Here is a 21,588-nt window from a genome sequence, read left to right as displayed (position 1 = left end):
ATGGATAAATGATTATGTTATGTTTAAACAATGAAATCCATTATTAAACTTCTGCTGGATATGCTTAATTAACCCTTTGAAACCTGAGCAAAATGGTTTGATTTCTTTCAAAAACATGGGGAGAAGGCGATGAGCAACTTTGGCAGAAATTAGGGGAAAAAAAAGTTACAAGAAAATTACTTGAAAAAGAAATAAGAATAGTTTTTAAAAGTGCTGAAAATAATATATATATATGTACTGTATGTTTGCAATTTTTTCTGTAACATAATTTTGAAGATATAATTATAACAATTATAAATATAGTTTTTCTGCACATTTTGACATTTGTCACTGCTTTTTGAAAAATTTCTCATTATTTTCCTTTCCATTTTTAAGCTAATTTTTAGGTCACCTTTTACTAATTTCCTGCAATTTGTGGAATATTTCTTGCCACCTTGCTTATTGCATAAACAAATACACAAATTTGACATTTGAATTTTTTTGACAAATATGTTAATCGAATTTTCTACATAACATAACATATAAAAACATGGACTTCACACTGCACAAAAAAGCACACCAGAACATAACACATAAAGGCACTTTGAATTTAATGGCAGTAAGGCACGTTCTGCTGTCGTTAATGTTGACAAGATACTAAAATCACATTTTGGTGGATGGGGAAAAACAGACAAGAGAAAACCTGATTTGATATTTAATGACAAGAAAGACACTCAAAAGTTAATTAAAATAAAATGAGCCAACGGTTATTCACTATAAGGCCTTCGTACAAAACTAGATTTGATTCAGGAATAAATGTTTAATGAGTAAAAGGTAATATAGACTAATAGGAATCATACAGACAGAATTAGACAATAAAAAAAAAACAGCACTTAAACTAGAGACCATAATAGGATCACAGCCATGATGCTGGTCTGCGACTTAAAATAAATGTGGCCAGGGGCTTAAAGTGTGGAGGCCAGTGACACCCTCCCTACTTGCTACCCCTCTACTTTTGGCACCCTTGTTTGGACCACACCCATCTTCAAACTTGGCCTTCACTTGAACTTGACTACACACCTGTAAAGTTTCATCACTGCACCATTGTGACGCTGTAGCGATGACAGAATCTGTCCACGGACATATTAACACCTGGCAAAGAACTCAAAACAGCCTCTGTGGTACTTTCTGCTACAATAGGTGACTCCAGACTCAAGGGGTGAAAATATCATCAGTCCTGCTGCTGCTGCTGCTGCTGCTGCTGCTGGTAATTATTATGTACACATACTGAGACAATGATACTGATCAGTCCAGTTAAAGCTGCTTCAGTGGGACCAGTTGAAACCAGTCAGGCTCCTCCAGCACCTCAGGCTCTGCTTGGTTCCTATGTTTAAAAGATCAGATATGAGGCAGGGGAGCAAGTCCTGGTTTGTTTTAAACTGACATTTTAAATCAGGCGCAGATAAACACTTTAAAAGCTGGTTGAATGTATTTGTCAGTGGTGTTACCTGGGACGAGACACATGTTCAACTTCTGTGGACAATCATACCATCAACATACCGTTGTGTACATTTCTGCGGCTTTTTCTTCCTCTTAGTTCCAATTAACAAACAGAGTGCTTCCAACTTTGCAGCAACAGTTTGACCGAACCTCTGAGCAGAAAGCAAAGCCCATAAATAAATTTCCCAATTTGATGTGGAAGAGAACTCTGACCTCAACCACATCAAACTCCTTTGGGATGAATTGAAAGATTATCACCCAAAATCATGGCCTGACCTCACTAATGCTCTTTGTGACTGTCTGAATTTTGCGGAAAGCATTCCCAGAAGAGAGGTGACTATCATGGGAGCCTGTGGTAGGACTGGATGTTCCGCAACAGCATATCGGTGTCAACATACTTTTCACAATAACATGTTTATGAGTGTGTTCTCCTTGCTTTTGTGCAACAGGAAATTTCATGTGTCTGCATGATCTCAGATTTCTTAAGAAAATGATGCCAACATGCGAAGAAAAAAAAAGACTTCCAAGGAAGAAGACACCTGATATTTTCACGGTTTGCCTGAAAACCCCTCGCACCTTCTTTGGAAATGATTTACACTGGTGGAAGACATGCTCAGAAACTTTACATAACTAAAAGTACTAGTATGTAAAAATACACCATTATAAGTTTAAGCTCTGCATTCAAAATCCTTACCAACACAAAAGTACAGACGTTTTATCAGCAAAATGTAGCTACTTAAAGCTAAGGTAGGCAGTTTGATAACCTTTCAGCATGTAGTTTTTCAAGTGGACTAAGAGAACACTGGACCTCTGCAACTCCTCTTGGTTCTGTTTCCTGGCTTTGACGGGAGACTTTGGCCAATCACAGGTAATTTCTGAAAGAGGGCGTTCCTATTGGCTGTTCTACAAATGCAGATGCAAGTACACGTCCCTTAGGTGAAAGCCTGATTCAGTGGTGGAGAGTCTTGCTGAGAAAGTTGCTCTTCCAGCATCAGAAACAATTGCCTACACTGAAAAGAGACCCAAAACAGAAAGACATACTGTTTTAAAAGAGTCAAAATAAGAGTCTGAAAATAAACTAAATAAAAAATGTGTCAGTATCTGCAGAATCTTTCAGAGATGGAGAGAAAATGTTGGTGATGGTTCAGCCTTCTGATAACTGGAGCCAAAGGCTCACGGCTGCAGCCTCAAGTTCACCTTCATGTTGCTAACGTTAGTTTGAGCCTCAAATGATGATGACTTGTCCTCCGCTTCACTCCACGCCGCTACAGACCACCTCACCGGGAGGAGAGCATCAGCAGCTCTGGAGAAGGACTCACAGTCGAGCCCGGACTCACTCCGAAGCCGTTGAAAACCGGCACTTAGGCAGTGACTTGCTGCATCAGAAACCAACGAACAAAGGCATCCATTAATGTCGGCATGATACGCAGCTGGTTGTCGTTATAGTTTAACAGTGCCTGGCGGCATCAGGGGAACACAGCGGGACAAGGGCGAATGTTAAGGCAGTAAAAGTCCAACTGGGACTGGCGGGAAGGGTGGTGGATGGGTCTTTCTTGGACTTTCACCCAAGAAAGCGGTGTTGGCGTCCTGTAAGATTCTAAAGCCAAAACTTGTTCTTTTTTCCAAAACCCAACGACGTGCGTTAGTTGCTGGAGTAATTGTCATTGGATTGTACCTGCATAGTGCGTTGAAAGAGACTGTATGTAAACATTAAATTTCCTGTGAAAACAGAAGTGTATTTTGAAAGAAGACAATGCACGTAACAGGCAGAACATGACACAGTGTCCCAGAACATCAACAACCAACACACCCAGGGTACCTTGCATGTCCTATGTGGACGTGGAAACTCCATGACCAAGCATCAGTATCTGACAAGGTCGTAGCAAGAATGTGTTGCCCAGTCAGCAGCCACAGCCACCCAAACAGCCTCGACTCCCTGCCGGATCAGCAAACCTTCTGTTGCCGTCACACAGTGAGACCTGACGCTGCTGCTGGCCACCAGCCCGCTCTGACTGCAGGGTAAGCACTGGCCGAAGTCAAGCTGCTACAGCCGTCAACCGAAAGTTTCCTGAACTGCTGCCTGCTCTCCTCCCAGGGAAGCAGAGAGAGGTAAGGAGGGACTTTGTGAATGAGCTGTGTACAACTCTTTAATGAAATAAGATGAAATGTTGTTGGATTTCTGCCTCCCCCAGCTGTAAAGTAAAAAATTAAAAATACTTATGCTGCAGAAAAATGTCCACTCCACTGGTATATTGTTAGGTCACAAGATGAATCTGAGTGGTTGTGAGAACAGGAGAGGGAAAAGACTAACGCTCTGTTACACAAATGCGCGCTCATTTTAAGTACAAATACCTCAAACTGTATTTAGTATAGTACTTTTCCACAACTGGAACGCCACCAACAGACTTACAGTAATACAGCATGTGTGTGTCCTGTGAAGTGAGTTACACCTTTAACAGACTGACTCACATCCAGTGACTCACTTAGATAAATAGATCATTTAACAGGAGCGACAGCAGTCAGAAACACTAAAATGACTTCTTTGTCACAGACCAGAATTATAACACAGAGATTCTTCTTTGGAACAACGTCATTCAGATTTTGTTTTCCCACAGGCTAAAGATTTATGACGACATTTATGAAAGCTGTTACTTAGATCTGATGTCACGCAATGAGCTCTGCAGTCTGAGCCTCTGTTCTCTTCTTTCAAGGAAGTTTCTGTTGTGGAAGCTCTCACAGTTTAAACCTTGGGGATATTTTCCAAATAACTCAGTGTGTTTAGAGGTTCATCAGGATTAATTAAATATATTTCAGAGTATTAATGTTAATAAATCATTTGTTAATGCTTATTAGAACACTCTTAGATCACTTTTGGTAGTTTTAATGCTGCAGGCGACAACTTGGACCGAAATCCATATTATAGACAACTTATCCACAATTACAACTGCATCTACGATGATTAAAAGCCTTTATGTACAGCCTACTAACATTTATAACTACAGGCTTGATGGCACATGTCTCAGCTCCTGCCTGTGATGTCAGTGTGGGGATTGTTTGCGCTTTCTTTTATTATTTTTATATGTGTCACTCACAGAAAACCCCTTCTGCCTAGACCATCCACCCCTGGAACCTCTGCTCATCACCCCCAAGATGCTTTTTACTTTTCACTTTTCATCAAAAGGCTTGTGTTGAATCTACTCACCTGTCTCCTGTGTGCATTTGGGTTCAGCCCTAACAAATGTAACAGCACATGAGAAAAGGAGAATCCCATGTGTACTTCTTTAGGGTTTATTTATAACTGTATTATTACAAAAACTACGACTGCAGGTACAGTCTGTAAGATTTAGAACAATAACAAATATGTTTTCTTTAGGGAATAATCACCTGAAAATAAGAATCACTGTGTTTTATTTACGTTAGAATGATCTGTTTATATCTACATAGGAGGCGGGTTTTCATCTATGAAGACCGCAATGTTGCACTGCCATGTTTCTGCACCGACCACTGTTCTTGGCAGCCCGTCTACGACAAGACAATTTTTTAACATGAAATTGCATCATTCAGTGTTTTTACCGGTCTAAATCAACCGGTCTGTTTGTTCTGAAGAGGAAGAGACCTCTTCAATTAATTCTGCTTCCAGTAAAAACCTCCTGAACAATAAACACTGAAGGAAATCCTGATCTGGAGTTCACACTTGGCACATGGAAGAAGTTTCAACTGGTTGCAACCCGCAATCGTCACCGCTTGATGACTGAAATATCTCAACAACTATTAGATGGACATATTCATGGTCCCCAGAGGATGAATCATACTGACTTTGGTGCTGTATGTACTTTTCCTCAGGTGCCATCATGACATTGATGTTTTTGTTTGTTAGTGAAATGTCGTCACTAAACTTTTGGATGGATTGCCATGGAACCATGGAATCCGTCAAAAATACTTACGTTTATGTCCAAATTCCCTCAGAACTAATGACATTACCATCAGCCTCAGCTGTGCACTGAGTAACTGCTGGCTGCACAAAAAATTGCCCCTCGGGGATAATAAAGTTTACCTTACCTTACCTTACCTTACCTTACTTTGTGTTAAGTGGTAATTTGTAAATGTTAGCGTGGTAACCAGTGCTGGACCTAGCCCATTAATTGCCAGAGGCAAGTTTCAGGCAGTGCCCCCAAGATTTTTTTAATGAATTTATTTTTTTTTTTTTTAAATAAAAAAGTAGTGGCTTCCTATGTTGCCTGTAGGAAGATCTGCCACTTAGTGACACAAAAAACTAACATGGCAAACGTGGTAATGGCAAGTGTGCATTGCAGAGGTGGGAGCAACTCATTGATTCGCATGTTACAAGTCTCAAGTCCTAAACTTTGAGTTTCGAGTCCTAAACAATCACAATTCACTCATACAAAGGTAGTCTCTATATACAGACTCTACATTCAGTGAATGTAGAGTCTGTAGGCAAACCCCAGAGATCTTGCCTCCGGAAGAAGAGCGGAAGAGCCCTGGTTTCAGGTGCTAGCCTGTTTGTAGTCCGCGTGATATTGATCAATCACGTTTGAGCCAGTTGCAGTTGTTGCCGGGTTAAACGGTTCGTGCGGTGAACTAACAAGGTGGAACATAATTGGTGTTACTGCAAACTCTGAATCCATCGCAATGTTTCAGCATATTTACTTATATATAAATGGAAGTCGGAAACAGTGTTGCCAACTTAGCGACTTTGTCGCTATATGTAGCGACTTTTCAGACCCCTCTAGCGACTCTTTTTCAAAAAAGCGACTAACGACAAATCTAGCGACTTTTTCTGATGTTATTGAAGACTTCTGGAGACTCTGTTGTGAGAGTACATATCATTCTTATTCTTCTCAACGAACAGCAGATGCTGCTGTGGGCTCCTCTCTCGCCCCAAAGCACTCACAGACGGCCCAGTCCTCCCTCCCAGTAGCAGTCAGAGCAGGAGACGTTAACCCCTCCACGTCCAGACTGCAAGTGAATCGCGCATGCGCGTAACCGCCGCTGGCTGATCCCAACCTGGTTTACAGTCAGGGTGGGATGTAAATGTAAAATTTTCTTTGTCTAATATAAATCACTGAAAGAAGGTTCATTTGTAGTTCTAAACATATTCAGGGTGTTTTTGTACTCAGTTTTTGTCTCTCCCACGACATTATTCCTCTCTCCTACAGCAGCCATTACAATTACATGCATATAGACAATTATGCAAATTAGGCGATGACGTCATTTAGCGACTTCTAGCGACTTTTAAGACAGCCAATAGCTACTTTTCTTACTGAGGTGGTCGGAAACAGAAATTTGCCTCCTCCACCCAAATCAAACAGTCAGACGCCGAATACAGCCGATGGGCTCCGAGAATGATACAAATGTAATGCTAATCTTAAATTTACCAAAATCATAAATGCTTTTAAAACATGCATTAATTTGTTGTTAAAAAGTTACTCAGCTATTGCGCTAACTTTAGCTAAGCATTAGCTCGCTAACAATGTTAACAAGGCTAATATTAGCCTTTGCTTACCATTATTTGTATGACTTCAAATGTCAAACGAAGTTAGAAGTTGTTGCATCTCTGTTTGTAAGTTTTGACCCACACATTTTGCATACTGCAGTCCGTTTCTTGTTAACGGTTGCATAATTTCGGTAGGCTATATGAACAAAATATCTTTGGTGTAACCTTTTCCAAGTGGCGCTCAGTTATGTAACGTTAGCTCTTCATGGTTCTGTCCTGCAGCTTGACTGGATGCTGTCGGATCAGTTCAAACAAAGTGGATCTCGTGACTTGCTGGGAATTAATAGCATTAATGTTACTTGACTCAGAAAATGAAAGGCAATTAAATGATTTGCAGGACTTTTTCTTTTTAATAAGAGGGGAGTTACTGGTGTTACAGACCAAGTCGAGGTGCAAGTCTTTTTCTACTTGAGTCATCAAATTTGTAACCTGAGTCTGACCCTACCATCAAGTGATTCGAGTTCACACCTCTGGTGCATTGTCATTGTGAGTGTGTTGGGAGGCTGCTGTTAGCATGTAGCTCACACGTGGCTGTAGACTGTTAATCTTGTTTTAGATTTAAGCCCATGCTATATCATATTAATGCTGAAATTATAATTATTTTAACAGGAAGTGATTTTTGTTCTCACAGATCACATAATGTCCTGGGTTACTTAACCTTTGGCCTGGTTTTTCTCTTGTATAAGAATCATCAAATGTTGCCCAATCGTCTCTCCAGCCTGTGACAACTGACAACCACTATTGAGAGGAAGTGGCATGCATCACGTTTTAATGCCATCTGTGATGTATTGATAATAGCCACAGTTACCACAAGCTCCGTCTATCATGTTGGAACCTGCTACCACCATGTTTCTGCTCTTCAGATGAAGAAAAGTTCATGTGTTTTCAAAGTAGGCCAGCAGCCTCCATCCATAGATAATCACAACAGCATGACCCTCAAATTCATGATCAGTCTTTTACCACAAAGTGTGACCGATGATCCCGTCTGAGCTCATATCGAGACACTTCCACAAACAAATATTCAGCTATTCTTACAGCCTCGGAGTTATTTAAAGCTCAACGCGTTTGCTGTTCTCTCAGGAGACACCAGAGCAGCTGGCCCTCACCGAGCTCACACACACAAATTATTTTTAAAGTTTGTTCAGCTTCCCCCTCGCTCTGTAGGGCTGCATACCTAGCTGCCAGGAATGTGATTGTACTGCAGCTGAGGAGCCGTCAGACTTGTGGCGACAAGCACACAGTCTATTGCATCACATCCGAGTGAGTTATCTGAGTGAGTCTGAGGGTGTGTGTCTTTTTTTTTTTCTTTTCCTTCCATTTAATATGTTAAGTCAGATCAGGAAGTGTGATGCTGTGACAGTAGAAAAGGAAGCAGGCACACAATGGCACTATGTTTGCATCTGGGACTGGTAGCATGAGAGGGCCCCGGGTAAAGACCCCCCTGTTGCTGCTGCTGCTGCTGGCCGCTCTTACAAAGACAGGTAAGAAGATTAGTTTCTTTACTCTGTGAACTCCATGTTCCTGTTCCTGTCTCCTGTCTCCTCCCTGCTTTCTTTTCAGTGCTTAAGTCTTTGTGTTTCTGACTTTGTGACTTTGAGTGTAACGTCTCGACTGAAAGTAAAGGGTGTTTATTGTTAATACTGTGAATATATAAGAGCTTTTGTTATTCTGTTACTAATATAGAGCACGTAGATTAAATAGTAAGGCCTGAGGACTCGAAGTAGTAAAAGTTTAAGTTACAGTTTGGTATTATCTCACTTTGATTCATTGTTTGTTTCTTTCAAAACTCACATTTAGAAACTTAATCTCGTATGCATTTCAAATTAAACTGTTCTCTAAGTTTATTAAAGCTAACAAAAGCCTATGGACAGTATAAAGTAGAACACACTGTAGTCTTTCAGTATTTTAAGAGCTTGCCATTCCCCTTTTGTTTAAAATCTAGTAATATTCTAGAGCAAGAGGAACTTTCTCTCACAAAGTGAAATCTTTTACAAGGTGACGAAGCTCTGTCGGGAACAAATTGCTCAACATGTTGAATATCTCCACCTCCTCCTCCACGCTGTCCACTAGGTGCATTTTGCAACAGTTTTGATTTTTGGAGCAACCGCTCGAAATCATGCATGCGGAAGTCTCGAGTTCCTGTGTGATCAGGCTGACAGTTATTCAGATGTTGTTTCAGAAACTAAGCTGGTGAAATCCCCGCAGACTTAACTGTCTTCAGTCGCATGTGTGTGTTTCACTTTTGATGTGAACACCTCACATGGTTTCCTTTAAAGCTCCACTGTCCCTTTGCAATGGCATGACAGCACGGTGATATAAAGTAATGAGAGGTGTTGGGTTGCAGTGTTGTGTGACAACGGAGATGCAGCTGCTGATGATGAAGCAGAAGCAACTGAGATACAGGAAGAGGAGGCAGTAGAAGCAGAAGTAGTACAAGAAGTCCCAGGAGCTGACGGTGGTGGTGATGGTAATACAGAGATCTCAGGTGAGAGAAATAATGAAACACTATGTGGCCAAAACTATGTGGACACTTGGGTTGCTTTAATGTTCTTTGAATTAGATTTTTCTTTATTTAAACAAAATAAATAGAAAAATATCCTCTCATAGAGACCGATGGTCCAGAGGGCAGCATAAAAAACATTGTTGCAACAATAAACACAACACAAACAACAGGCCAAGACAACTGTCACACGCTGTAAAAATAAACAATATTCAGATATGATGCATGAAAACATATTGGATCCCAAAGCTGTATACAAATCTCAATAAATGTAGAAGCAAACACATTAAACAAGACGGCTTCTGTCCAGATTCTATGAAACTGACTTGGACTCACCAGTGGTAGTTGTTTTGACAATTTCTTTCCTTTTTAAGAATCTTTTTTCTGCCTTTGTGTGATGCAGTAGTTGATAGATAGAGGGGAAATGTGGAAGAGAGAGACAGCCAACATGCAGCCCTGACAGTATCAAGTAGATTTGTGCGTTGCTCCAGGAAGAAGTGGCGGCATATTTAAAAACTTTTTTTTTGGCCCGACTTTGTTTCAACTCCTGGAAACAACATCTTTAGACCAACTGTGACAAGACAGGTCACATTGGTATTGATTTCACATGTAAGGAGGATGCTACAGGAAACAACGACGTTGTGGGCTACAACTTCGAGGCAGCAGTTTTTCGGAACCCTCTTTCCTGTTCCAACATGGCGACATGCCTCCTGCATAGAGCCAGGTTCATAATGACATAGGTGTAGATCTTGCGGTGATGCAGGGGACACGTCCCCCTCAATATAAAGAGCAGGGGTGTCAAAGTCTTTTTAGGACACAGACGACATACCAGGGGTGTAAATATAGGCAGTGCAGGCAGTGCGGTTGCACGGGGGCCCATGGGGTGGAGGGGCCCGACTGCCACCTGGAAATACACCTGTGTTCAAAGAAGAACTCACATTAAAACAAAAATGGTGCTCTGTTCCATACATGCCCTAAATAAGGCAAACCCTTCCCCATCATGGTTTTCTGGTTTTGTAAAACAGTGTCAATCTATAACAAATTATAAACTTATTCTACATAAACTATTTAAAAAACTATAATTTACCAATAAAAAACTATCAAATTAAACTAATTATTTCCTATTTTCCTTTGTAGATCTGTCTTATACAGATATGTAATGATGATTGCTGTGTAATATGTATATTAATGTGTCCAATATCAAGTATCTGCAAGTGGATGTAACATAAAAGCTGTAGTAAGACACACTGTTGTTAAAATATATATACACCTAAAACTGTGTGTGTGTGTGTGTGTGTGTGTGTGTGTGTGTGTGCGCTTCATAGCTTGTAACTAGAGCGTACAGGATGTAACATAAAAGCTGCAGTAAGACACACTGTTGTTAAAATATATATACACCTAAAACTGTGTGTGTGTGTGCGCTTCATAGCTTGTAACTAGAGCGTACAGTAATAGTAGCATACTAGCGTGCACTGGAGCCCATTGTAACTACCTTAAGCCACTGTTTCCCTTGTTCATTCATTCATCTTCTAACCGCTTCATCCTCTTGAGGGTCGCAGGGGGGCTGGAGCCTATCCCAGCTGACATCGGGCGAGAGGCAGGGTACACCCTGGACACGCCGCCAGACTATCGCAGGGCTGACACATAGAGACAGACAACCATTCACACTCACATTCACACCTATGGACAATTTAGAGTTATCAATTAACCTAGTCCCCAATCTGCATGTCTTTGGACTGTGGGAGGAAGCCGGAGTGCCCAGAGAGAACCCACGCTGACACGGGGAGAACATGCAAACTCCGCACAGAAGGGCTCCCACGCCCGGGATCGAACCGGCAACCCTCTTGTTGTGAGGCGAGAGTGCTAACCACCAGGAAGCACCTAACCACTACACCACCGTGCCGCCCTGTTTCCCTTGTTTTATTTCTTTAAAAAAGTACATTTTAAAAACACTAATCCGTTTACAAAACAGATGACAACCAGACAGTGATGTCTTCACAAGACTAAATGCAGTTTCAACAATATTTCTGTTTTTCCACAGACTACTACTCGCTGTCATTACATGTGCATTTTTCTATACATTTCCATTCCTGTTTCACAGTCCTGACATCGCTACATCAAACTAAAGTGAAAGAAAAGAACTGTATTCTGGTCAGGGAGGAAAAGCCTCTGAAGCAGGCAACGTTTTACACGAAGAAAGTGACTCAGTGTTTAACTTGCTCCTGAAACCAGGCACCTCTCAGCTTTCACAAGCGCATCAGTATTAGGTGGGCAAGGTCATCCAGTGGGCCACAATGGACCCTTTGGCTGGCTGGTTCTGGCCCCCCAGCTGTATGTTTGACACCCCTGATATAGGACAGCTCCTTTTGTACCCTCGGATGTTATAAAAGTAGCAGAGGACTTTCACTTGGACAAAATTAAAGACATTTCCACCATAAATAAATGCAAAAAAGGGACAAATTGGTGCATAAAGATTCACTAAAATGCAGGAAGTGAAGTCTTTGGTGCTCACATTTTCTGGCCATGGACTCCAACGACCCCTGATCCAGGCGTAGCCACAGTTTGATTGATCAGATAATCACAGATGTAAATCAAAACTTCAAAATGTTCTGTTTTAATTCAGTAGGGTAAAGGACCTTTTAAACACTGATATACCTTTGTTAAATGGAAAAAACAATGTAAGGTATCGTATAAGCACTGACACCTGCCTGACCTGTCATTTCTTTTTTCTTTTTTTAATGTTTTTGTTAGTCACATGTAAGTATATCAAGTCTAAACATGTAGAATTCCCACCACAGGTCGAGGGGACAACCTGTGAGGGGGCTGCAGTCAGTAGGCTGGGTGGTGGTTGGTTAAGGGGCACTGGTTCCTTTTTAGGGGTGTAGACGAATACAAAAACATGATTGGGATATGCACAGATAATTTGCTTTGAACAGAGAAGAAAAACATTAGCATTTTCTCAGTAATCTTTGCCTTCAAAAGGCGATTTAGACTAACTTTATCTGCATCTAGACCTCCCACTGCATGCAAAGCCTCTTTTTAAAGTTATGTCATACGGCCCAGTGAGCTATTGTCACAAGCTTTGTCAGTCTTTTATTAGCTAGATAGAAATACTGATGTTTTTGTGACATACAGAGATACAGACACAGATGGTAGTTTTGCGTTCAACCCCTTGTTCCTTTTATGAGACTAACTAACTCTGAGACACTTTTAGCTCCTCATTCTGGACTAAACATGTTGTTGAGGTTCACTTCCTTTATTGCATTTGAACCCACCCACTTAGAATAACTGAAGAGATTTTCTACGAGTTATAACTGGTTGTGAAGTCTATTTTTTAGAGCAGTGTTTCTCAAATGGTGCGCTGGTGTGCCATGGGATTTTGTGATAACCACACATTGCAGTATTTAACTGGGCCTAAACAAGAAGTTATGAATGATTTTTCAGTTGACTGTATCAGTATGTAGTGCACATCCATTTCCTAATAAAGATGTAAAGACATTTAATTTAATTTAATGTAATTTAATTTTAAAAAGCCTACACAGGAACCTATTTCTTGTCTTTTGCCTGTGGGAATTCTAAGTGTGTGACACATCACATTATCTCACATTACATTATTTCCTGTTTAAATGGATGTGTTAATGGTGCTCTGATGTAATTTTATAAAGTTTAAATAACACATGTCATAGAGGCTATTGTGCACAGATATAAATACAGGTGTGTCTTGAGATTTTGGCTCTCCCGTCGGTGTGCCTTGGACACAAAAAAGTTTGGAAACCTCTGTTTTAGATGAGTGGAAGCTGTTCTAGCAGCATATTACTGTGATGCACATGGTTTTTGAAGAAGATGCTCAACTAGTACATAATGCTCGGGTGTCCACATACTTTGGGCAATAATGGACTGATTCACAAACCTCATGAGTGTTACTCACTGTAAGTACTGTCATCATGATGACGTGCATCTCTCTCTGTTTGTAGAAACAACTCCAGCTACTACAGATGACTCTCCAACAGTGGCACCCGGCCCCTCCCTCCCAGTTGAGAACAGTAAGTCCACAACTTTTGTTCTGCGTGATCCTGTTTTTGCTGAAAAACCTCCATCTATACACAAGAAGAGTCTCTCACATTTTATCCAGCTGCTCAACAGTTGATATCCTGATGTGATTTCATGTCACTTCTTGGTGGAGTGGAGAAAAACAAGAAAGGTTATTCACGGACATGTTTCAGTAAAGTCGTCGATTCTCTCCTCTACTGTTGTTTCCAGTTGAAAGTCCCATAGAAGACGATCATGGCTCAGGAATAAGGAGCCTCCCCTCCCTTGATGATGGTATGTCAGACCAACCGTGGCCTAACATACCAGCACAGTGCTAATTCGTGTCTAGTTCACTGTACATGTAAAGATCAATCATTAGACTAAATAACAGGACAATAAAAAATCAGCAATGTCTGTCTCTTTCTTATATTCTGCTTCTTTTTGTTGCTTTCTTATTATATTGTGTTGTGTTTTTATACAGTTTGCTTATTCTACGTGCTTATATACTGCTCAGTATTTTTTTCTAGTGATGCTTCCTGTTTGTACTATCCTTGTGCTCCCCTGCTGTGGACAAATAAAGGATTATCTTATCTTCTCTTATCTTACCTTATAAAATGCAGCAGGAGTCAGGATACATTTTTTGTACAAATCTAAAGGGCAATGACTGACTGATTATTGTTGCCTTGCCTCTGCAGTCCCTACAGAAGCAACACTGCCTTACTCTGCGGGTCCTGGGGACATTTCACAAAAAGGAGGGGAAGAAGGTTTGAGTCTCATCATCATCCTGATCCCTGTGGTTCTGGTGGTCTTAATTATCGGCATGATAGTCTGCGGCATTTTCATCAACCGTAGGTGGAATGAAAAAGCAAGAAATCAAGGTATGTCCAACAACAAAACCCACATTGTCCCACTTGCCCACCGGTGGCCATTACAACTGGTTTTTTTTGTTATATTTGCAGAGATTTTCAGATGGAGTCACTGAAAATCTTGGGGTTGCAAAGCAAAACCAAGAGCCATAACTAAATCTCAGTAGTTCAGTTATGCTGTGAAGTATAAGCTAGTCTAAAACCACATTAATATTAAGGTAATGTCCCTAACTTTCAGATGTTATCAGACTAATACCAACACAGTTACCATTTTGAGTTTCACAACATCCTGTTTTAATGTGTGTTGTATCTATTAAGTATCTTCTCCTTAAGAAGACAAATATACATGTGTAATTTTAAGGATCGTAAGGGAAAAACACATTAACAGGGAACAAGCCTCCTCAAGTTTAGGGGAGACTCATGGGTCGAATTTCATTCGTTTTGGGGTGAGAGTTTAGCTTTGAAAACAGTCATGCCAGTTGTATCCTTGTCAAAATTAAGCTTAAGTTTGCAGTTGTATTCATCCCCTTCCTGTCAAACTATGCCAACCTGGTTGTTACTAGTTGTCTAGTTTCAAAAGATACCACTTCCTTTGCACTATAGCTTAAAAAATGAGCACATTACATCCTCTTAAAGAGAGTAATGTCAGCATCCAATAATTTTTACAATACAGCAAATGTATCAGGGGTGCCATGGCCCCCACTGGCCCTCCTCTTCAGGGCGCCACTGCGATGGTGGTGAATCGTCTTTGGTTTTTCACATTAAAAGCATTAAAAGACATGAGTTGGAACTATTCTATTGTTATTCTATTCTCTTTAAAGTAAAATATCGTGACATCCATCTGCCACACAGAAATTTCTGTGTGGCAGATGACAGTGACGGTTAAATGGGGACATTTTGTGAAATTTAGAGGAACTGACGGTAAGTCTGATCGCATTCTTGTGATTGAACAGATATTGGTAAAAAAAAGTTAGCTTTTATCAGTGTTTCTTATAAATGTAACTGCTAAAAAACAAAATTTATTTGGTGTTTGGATCTGCTAGAATAAAAATATATTTGATTACTGTCATGTTTTTGCCATTTTCATATCATAACAAAGATGGCTGAACGGTGTTCTCTTCTCACAGAGCTGAGAAAAGAAGATCCCTATTTGGACGGGTCCAGCACAGAGAAGGTGCCAATGTAAGTGTTAAGAAATTAATTTTTTTTCCCCCAGCAGCTGCTAATTTGATGGACTATTGGCAACTGTGTAAAATGTTAAATTGTAAAAGAAATGTTCAGTATTTTAACATCAGATGTTTGGAAAGAGAAAACCATCAGTGTGTTATTTCCTGTTTGAAAAACACGACCTATTGTGCAGAGAAGCTTTGGGTTTCATATGCATACAGGAGTGAGAGTTATTTACAAGCGAGTCAACACAAGTTATATCGTGTGGTTACATATCTTTCTCCACTGCTACTTTGAATATCTGCAGAATCTCAAACATCATATCAGTTCTTGATTCTCTGAGTTGAACAAATGACGTTTGCCTCAAGACCTCTGCATGTATTCCTCTGTTGTCACTATGTGTGTAGGTGCAGAGTGATGCACAAAGCTAACAAACACATCCAATAAAGACTGAAGACACTCAAAAAACAGTGTCGGACAAAACACAATAAAATCAGTCAGATCACAGGTGCTGTAAAAATAATATCCTACAATAACAACAAATGGGATTCACAAAACTCTATCACTGATAAAAAGTCAACATTAGGTCATCAAAAGAAGTACAGGAAGTAAAAAGAGTAAAATACTTGTATTAGCAACGCTTATAGCTAACGGCTAGGTTAGCACCAAAATAACTGTGAAAGAAACTAATGAATAACAAAACCACAGTCCCATACAGCTTTACTATACTTCCTCCAACAAGGGCATTTAAGGGAGTAGATAAAAGATGGCTGTCACTATTTGCCCATGGCCCCCAGACACACTGCTCAGCCTTGCAGACAATTTTTCCCAGTGGTCACTCGCGGTATTGCAGCAGAAAAATCCCTTGCGGCCCAAAAAGCATTTTCCGATAGACCACCATTATAAAAGACACGTCCATGTAACTGTTGACAGGACACTTCCAGCAGCAAACAAGGTCAATTACGACTCTTTCTATCATGATTTTTTTGAGCTATGGTGGTTTTATATCTGTGACATGACATCATCACAATGTAAAGTCTATGAGCCAAGCAGGAACATTACTGCTCAGTACAATTATCTGTGTCCAGTGTTGTAATATGCTCCTTTGAGTTTTGTTGTGTGTTTGAAATGATAAAGATCCTCCCCATGAAAGATGTTAGAATTCGCCTGCTCTGGGCTGCAGGAAAGGGCCCCACTTCGGGTTAGCTGCTCACGTGTTTGTGTTATGGTGCTGAACAGAATGTTCACTAACACGGTTTTTGTGTCACACTTTGTATCCTCCAGGCCCATGTTTGAAGAAGATGTGCCCTCTGTGTTGGAGCTGGAAATGGAAGAGTTGGACCAATGGATGAAAACGGACGGTAGGTGTCTTTAAATGAAGCTGTAGGAATTTTATTTTTTAAAAAAAAAGTAGAAGTATGAGGTGATGTGAGGATATGTGCCTTATAAATCTATTCGAAAATGTTTCGTTTTTCTGCAGAATGGTGTTGAATCTCTCTGAGAAATGTGTCAAAGCCTAGCAGCCATTCAAATGTCACAGTTTATTCTCTCTTTTTTCCTTTATATTGTATTTGTTCATATGTGTAGATTTTGGGGGGATGCAAGGGACACATCCAAAACAAAATAAAAAACATTTACACCATAAATTGATGCAGAAACAGCAAAAACACCAGTGTGCAGGAAATTAACTGTTAAGTATTCTTGTGGAGGACCCTTAATACCAGCCAAAGTATCAAAGTGTTGTCCACTTTATTGCATCAGTAATTATAATATAATAAGATAATTTACATTATTCTGAAATGTTCCTTTTGCATAATGAGTTACTACTGGTACTTTAAGTTTATTTTAAAGCTGAGACATTTGCACTTTTATTTAAGTCAGATTTTTAATACAGGACTTTTACATATAACAGTTTTTTTACACTGAGGCATTGCTACTTTCACTTGATTAAAAAAAATATGAGTACTTCTTATTTTGCGAATATAGTGTTTGGGGAAGTGAAACAGTGAAGGGGTGGTAAGACTGTTATAGTTATTGTTGACAAGATGTTTCTGTTGTTCTCATTGAACTGCTAAATATCATTATTTGTGTGTAACTGTCTGCTTTGATGGTAAAACCAGAAAAAAAAACTGGGAAAGGAGGGAAAGGGAGAAACCATTGCTGACAGTGAGAGTAGTTGGAGTAGTTTGTCCAGCAGAGGTCACTGTTGCTTTAATTGTTAAGGCTCCTGTTTGTTCATTGGTTTGTTTGTTGTAGATGAAACTGCAAAGGACTCCACGCTTGCATGAATCTACTGATGGTGGTAAGCATGCTTATGTCAAGTTTATGAACACATACAGATTTTATTTTGTTTGTTGTCATTTATCTGCTCATCATCAGAGAGCTATTCCCAGAGCTTTATAAAAAAATATCACTTTTAGTCATAAAATGTCCGTAAATGTGTCATTTTTAATTACTAAACTCTAAAATGTTGTTTTTAGACATCAAAACTAATTTAAATGCGTAAAATAAAGTGCACAAGTATATATCAGCTTTGCTCTTTGCTCTCCTGCTCCTCTGTGAACCGTGAAAGTTTATTTGGCAACGCTGATTACTAAATCATAGCAGTCACTGTGTCACAGCCAGAAACAATGTGTCACAGCATGAGCGATTATTTATTAAGCAACATTCCTGCAGGTGTGAATACAGCCTACGTCTAAAGAAGTATCTCATCATGGAAATGCTGAAAACAATAGTATAAATATCTGTTGTATACACGTTGAGACATTATGACTGACCTATTACATCCACCTCGTTACACAATCATGCTAACACAATACAGATCAACAGTTGACTCAGGCTTTTCCAAACAGTTTCCTTGTCTCTGCCAGCCTGTGTTTGTTGTGACGCACCAGCTGGTTTCAGTACGGCTACGACTGATGAACTGTGACCCTTTCGTCATTACACATGGTGCTGTTTGAAAGCACAAGCATTGCTAACACCTGCTAGTGATTACACCAGGCATGCATGGAAGTGTGGCGCAACTTAACCCCAGGATAGTCTCCTTACTGGAAAGGCTGGGAAGGCGAGGTCAAGGTCCACTCTGCTGACTGTTGACCAACATCATTTACACACGGCTTTTTCCCAGGATTTTATTTCTGAAAGCTGTGCAAGGGTTAGAGGGTACTTTCATTCAATGAGGAGGCCCTCTGTACACACTGGGTTACAAAAGAGATCTCAAAAGTAAAGAAAAGTAAATGCGATGTTAGTGTTGCTGTGGCTGTGCTCTCTGCAGCAGCTCTGCCATGTTTGTCACAACTGTGAATTTCCACAGCAACTTGGGCAAACTGAAAAAAGGCAGCATGTAAAATGTTGTTGAAGCTGCTTCAAAAGCAAATTTTGAAACCTGCCAATTACTTTGCACTTGAAAAAGATGCTCTAAAATGGACCTACTCTGAAAAGTAAATGAACCCGCACTCGTATAGCGCCTTTCTAGTCATCCGACCACTCTAAGCACCTTTTACTCTACAAGTCACATTCACCAATTCACACACACACACACACACACACACACACACACACACACACACACACACACACATTCATACACTGGTGGCCAAAGCTACCATACATGGTGCCACCTGCTATTCAGTTTTTAACACACTCACACACCAGTGGAACAGCCATCAGGGGCAATTTGTGGTTCAGTATCTTGCTCAAGGATTCTTTGGCATGTGGACTGGAGGAGCAGAGGATCAAACCGCTCAACTGCAATACTGACTCAACTGTACAATAATCAGTGCAATAATTCAACTGTGCAATACTCTGGCTTTAAAGGTCCAGTTTGTAGGATTACGGGGCATGTACTGGCAGAAATGTCATTTATTATTCATAACCATGTATTCATTTATTTATAATCACCTGAAAATAGGAATCATTGTGTTTCTGCTATCTCAGAATGAGCCGTTTATATCCACATCCGGGGCAGGTCCTCAGTTTTGTAGTTGTCCGACATGCTTGGTATAGGGAGAGGTTTCAGTTCTGCAACCTCACTGCTAGATGCCACTTAATCCTACACACCGGACCTTAAATACTGCATTCTTAAAAGAAAAAAAAAACAGAATAGCACTCTACTACCGAACTCCAACACTATATGAAACTTAAAGGTTCAGTGTGTAAGATTTAGGGGGATTTAATGACATCTAGTGGTGAAGACTGCAGATTGCAACCACCTGAAACTCCTCCTGGTTGGGATTCCTTCAGTGTCTGTTGTTCAGGAGGTTTTTACTGGGAGTCAGATTAACCACAGAGGTCTCTTCCTCTCCAAAACAAATGGAGCAGGTGATTAAAACCAGTAAAAACACTGAATAAAGCAGTTTCACGTTACAAATCAGTGTTTCTCCAACACTGCTCATTGCGGAGAGGCTGCTAAATATGGTGGCCGAAAAATGTGAATGGCCCTATCTGGAGCCAGTGTTTGGTTTGTGTGTCCTGGGCTAAACATGGTGCTGTAACATGGCCATGGAAGAGGACCTACTCCATATGTAGATATTAATAGCTCATTCTAAGGTAACAGCAACATGACGATTTTTATTTTCAGGTGATTATACACCACCTGAAAACACACTTGTATTATATTCCCTTCCTGCTAATATATTCCCCTAAATCCTACACACTGGACCTTTAATGAAGTCAAAAGTCAGCCAAAAAAACCCCTCTAAATTGACTCCTGGAACTCTCCTGACTCGTGTCACCAGAGTTCAGAGATTATAGAGGACTGACCTCCGTCCTTCTGTGTCTCTCTGACTCTCTGACATTGTCACCTCTCTCTCCTATGATTTCTGCAGGTTAACAAAGGACGCTCTCCCTGCATGAAAGGACACGCAGTCAGTGATGCATTGATGCCAACTTGGATGTTCTGACCTTTGTAAATAAATCCAGCAACATCTGTGACCACGGGAAATAATTTGACTGCCAGGAAACAACACTTTAAGGACACAAGCAAACATTACTTTCATTTTTAATCAGCCAGAAACATGAATACATCATCACAACTCTTGGCTGTCATTCTCCTTGAAAGCTTTCAGTGGACAGCAATGGACGACAATTGGACTTAAACTTGTTAAAACACTGGATCTTTGATCAGTTTTGTGCCTTTCATGGATTTTTTAAGGTCATGCCTTGCCTTCTTTGATTGTATTGTTGAACTGTCGAGCAGTAAGTGGTTATAATCCGGGTAAATGCACAGTATTTTCTGCCTCAGTGAAACAGAAAGAAAAGTATCAAGGTTAAACCTACAACACTGTGCAGTATACCAAACATTCCCTTTTGTACTGATTCATAGTGTTAAAAGAGAACGTGGTCATCTTAAAGCGCATTAGGCCGATACTCTTCTCCACCCCTCACAGATATGACTGCTCACAGTTTCTGCTGATGGCATCTCTTTAGCTCAAAGCCTCTTTGTTGTATTACACTGTGTGACTCCCTCCAGCTGCAGGTTTTAATGGGGAAATATCCTGTTGAAGATTGCAGGCATGCATGACAGAGGAGGCCACTCCTTTTCATGCCTGTGCAGAGCTGGTTAGGACTCACAGAGAAAGTGGTTTTTATTCAGAGAATGAAATCTCAAAGTGTGAAATCAGTCTGTTTCTGTGTCTTGTGATAAATTATTACCCGTCACTGAAACAGCTTTCTAAAAGCTCCTACTGATAAGATTTTCATCTCACCATGCAGTGGATAATAACTCTCTGACTGAATACTTGATGTCTACAAATGCTGTTCAGATGTTTTGTCTCCAGTTTTGGCTTTAAAGTGTTGAATCTAATCTAATCTAAGTCATGACACTGATTTTAATTAATGTGAGTGCAACTTTCTAAATGTGTCAGTCAGTATTTTGCAGAATCTTGCACTGTAAATATGAGAATACAGTATACCAAAAGATGTTATTTTCAAGGATTGCCTTTTGTAAATATTTCATACAAGGCCGTAATTTTGTTGTATTGCTAATGAAGCTTTGAATAAATTTCAGTGAATAAAACCTTGTGATAAAATCA

The 21,588-nt window shown here is 40.2% G+C and overlaps 1 protein-coding gene across 2 annotated transcripts; it reads left to right on the top strand.

Annotated features, from left to right (window-relative positions):
* The first annotated feature begins 8,305 nt into the window (after nt 1-8,305).
* On the top strand, nt 8,306-21,588 carry tmem154 (transmembrane protein 154). Of its 2 annotated transcripts, XM_049571257.1 has the most exons (9): nt 8,307-8,475; nt 9,339-9,479; nt 13,469-13,537; nt 13,755-13,817; nt 14,219-14,401; nt 15,517-15,571; nt 16,841-16,917; nt 17,813-17,858; nt 20,383-21,588. In XM_049571257.1, exons 1-8 carry the CDS (start codon nt 8,385-8,387, stop codon nt 17,842-17,844), a joined length of 711 nt encoding a protein of 236 aa, XP_049427214.1. In that variant the 5' UTR covers nt 8,307-8,384; the 3' UTR covers nt 17,845-17,858; nt 20,383-21,588. The 2 variants fall into 2 exon arrangements, with proteins under 2 accessions (XP_049427215.1, XP_049427214.1); XM_049571258.1 differs by lacking the exon at nt 13,755-13,817 and having other exon boundaries at nt 8,306-8,475.

Source organism: Epinephelus fuscoguttatus, linkage group LG3 (assembly GCF_011397635.1).
Source record: "Epinephelus fuscoguttatus linkage group LG3, E.fuscoguttatus.final_Chr_v1".
Classification (NCBI taxonomy): Eukaryota; Metazoa; Chordata; class Actinopteri; order Perciformes; family Serranidae; genus Epinephelus; species Epinephelus fuscoguttatus.
This window is presented reverse-complemented; position numbering and strand designations above follow the sequence as displayed.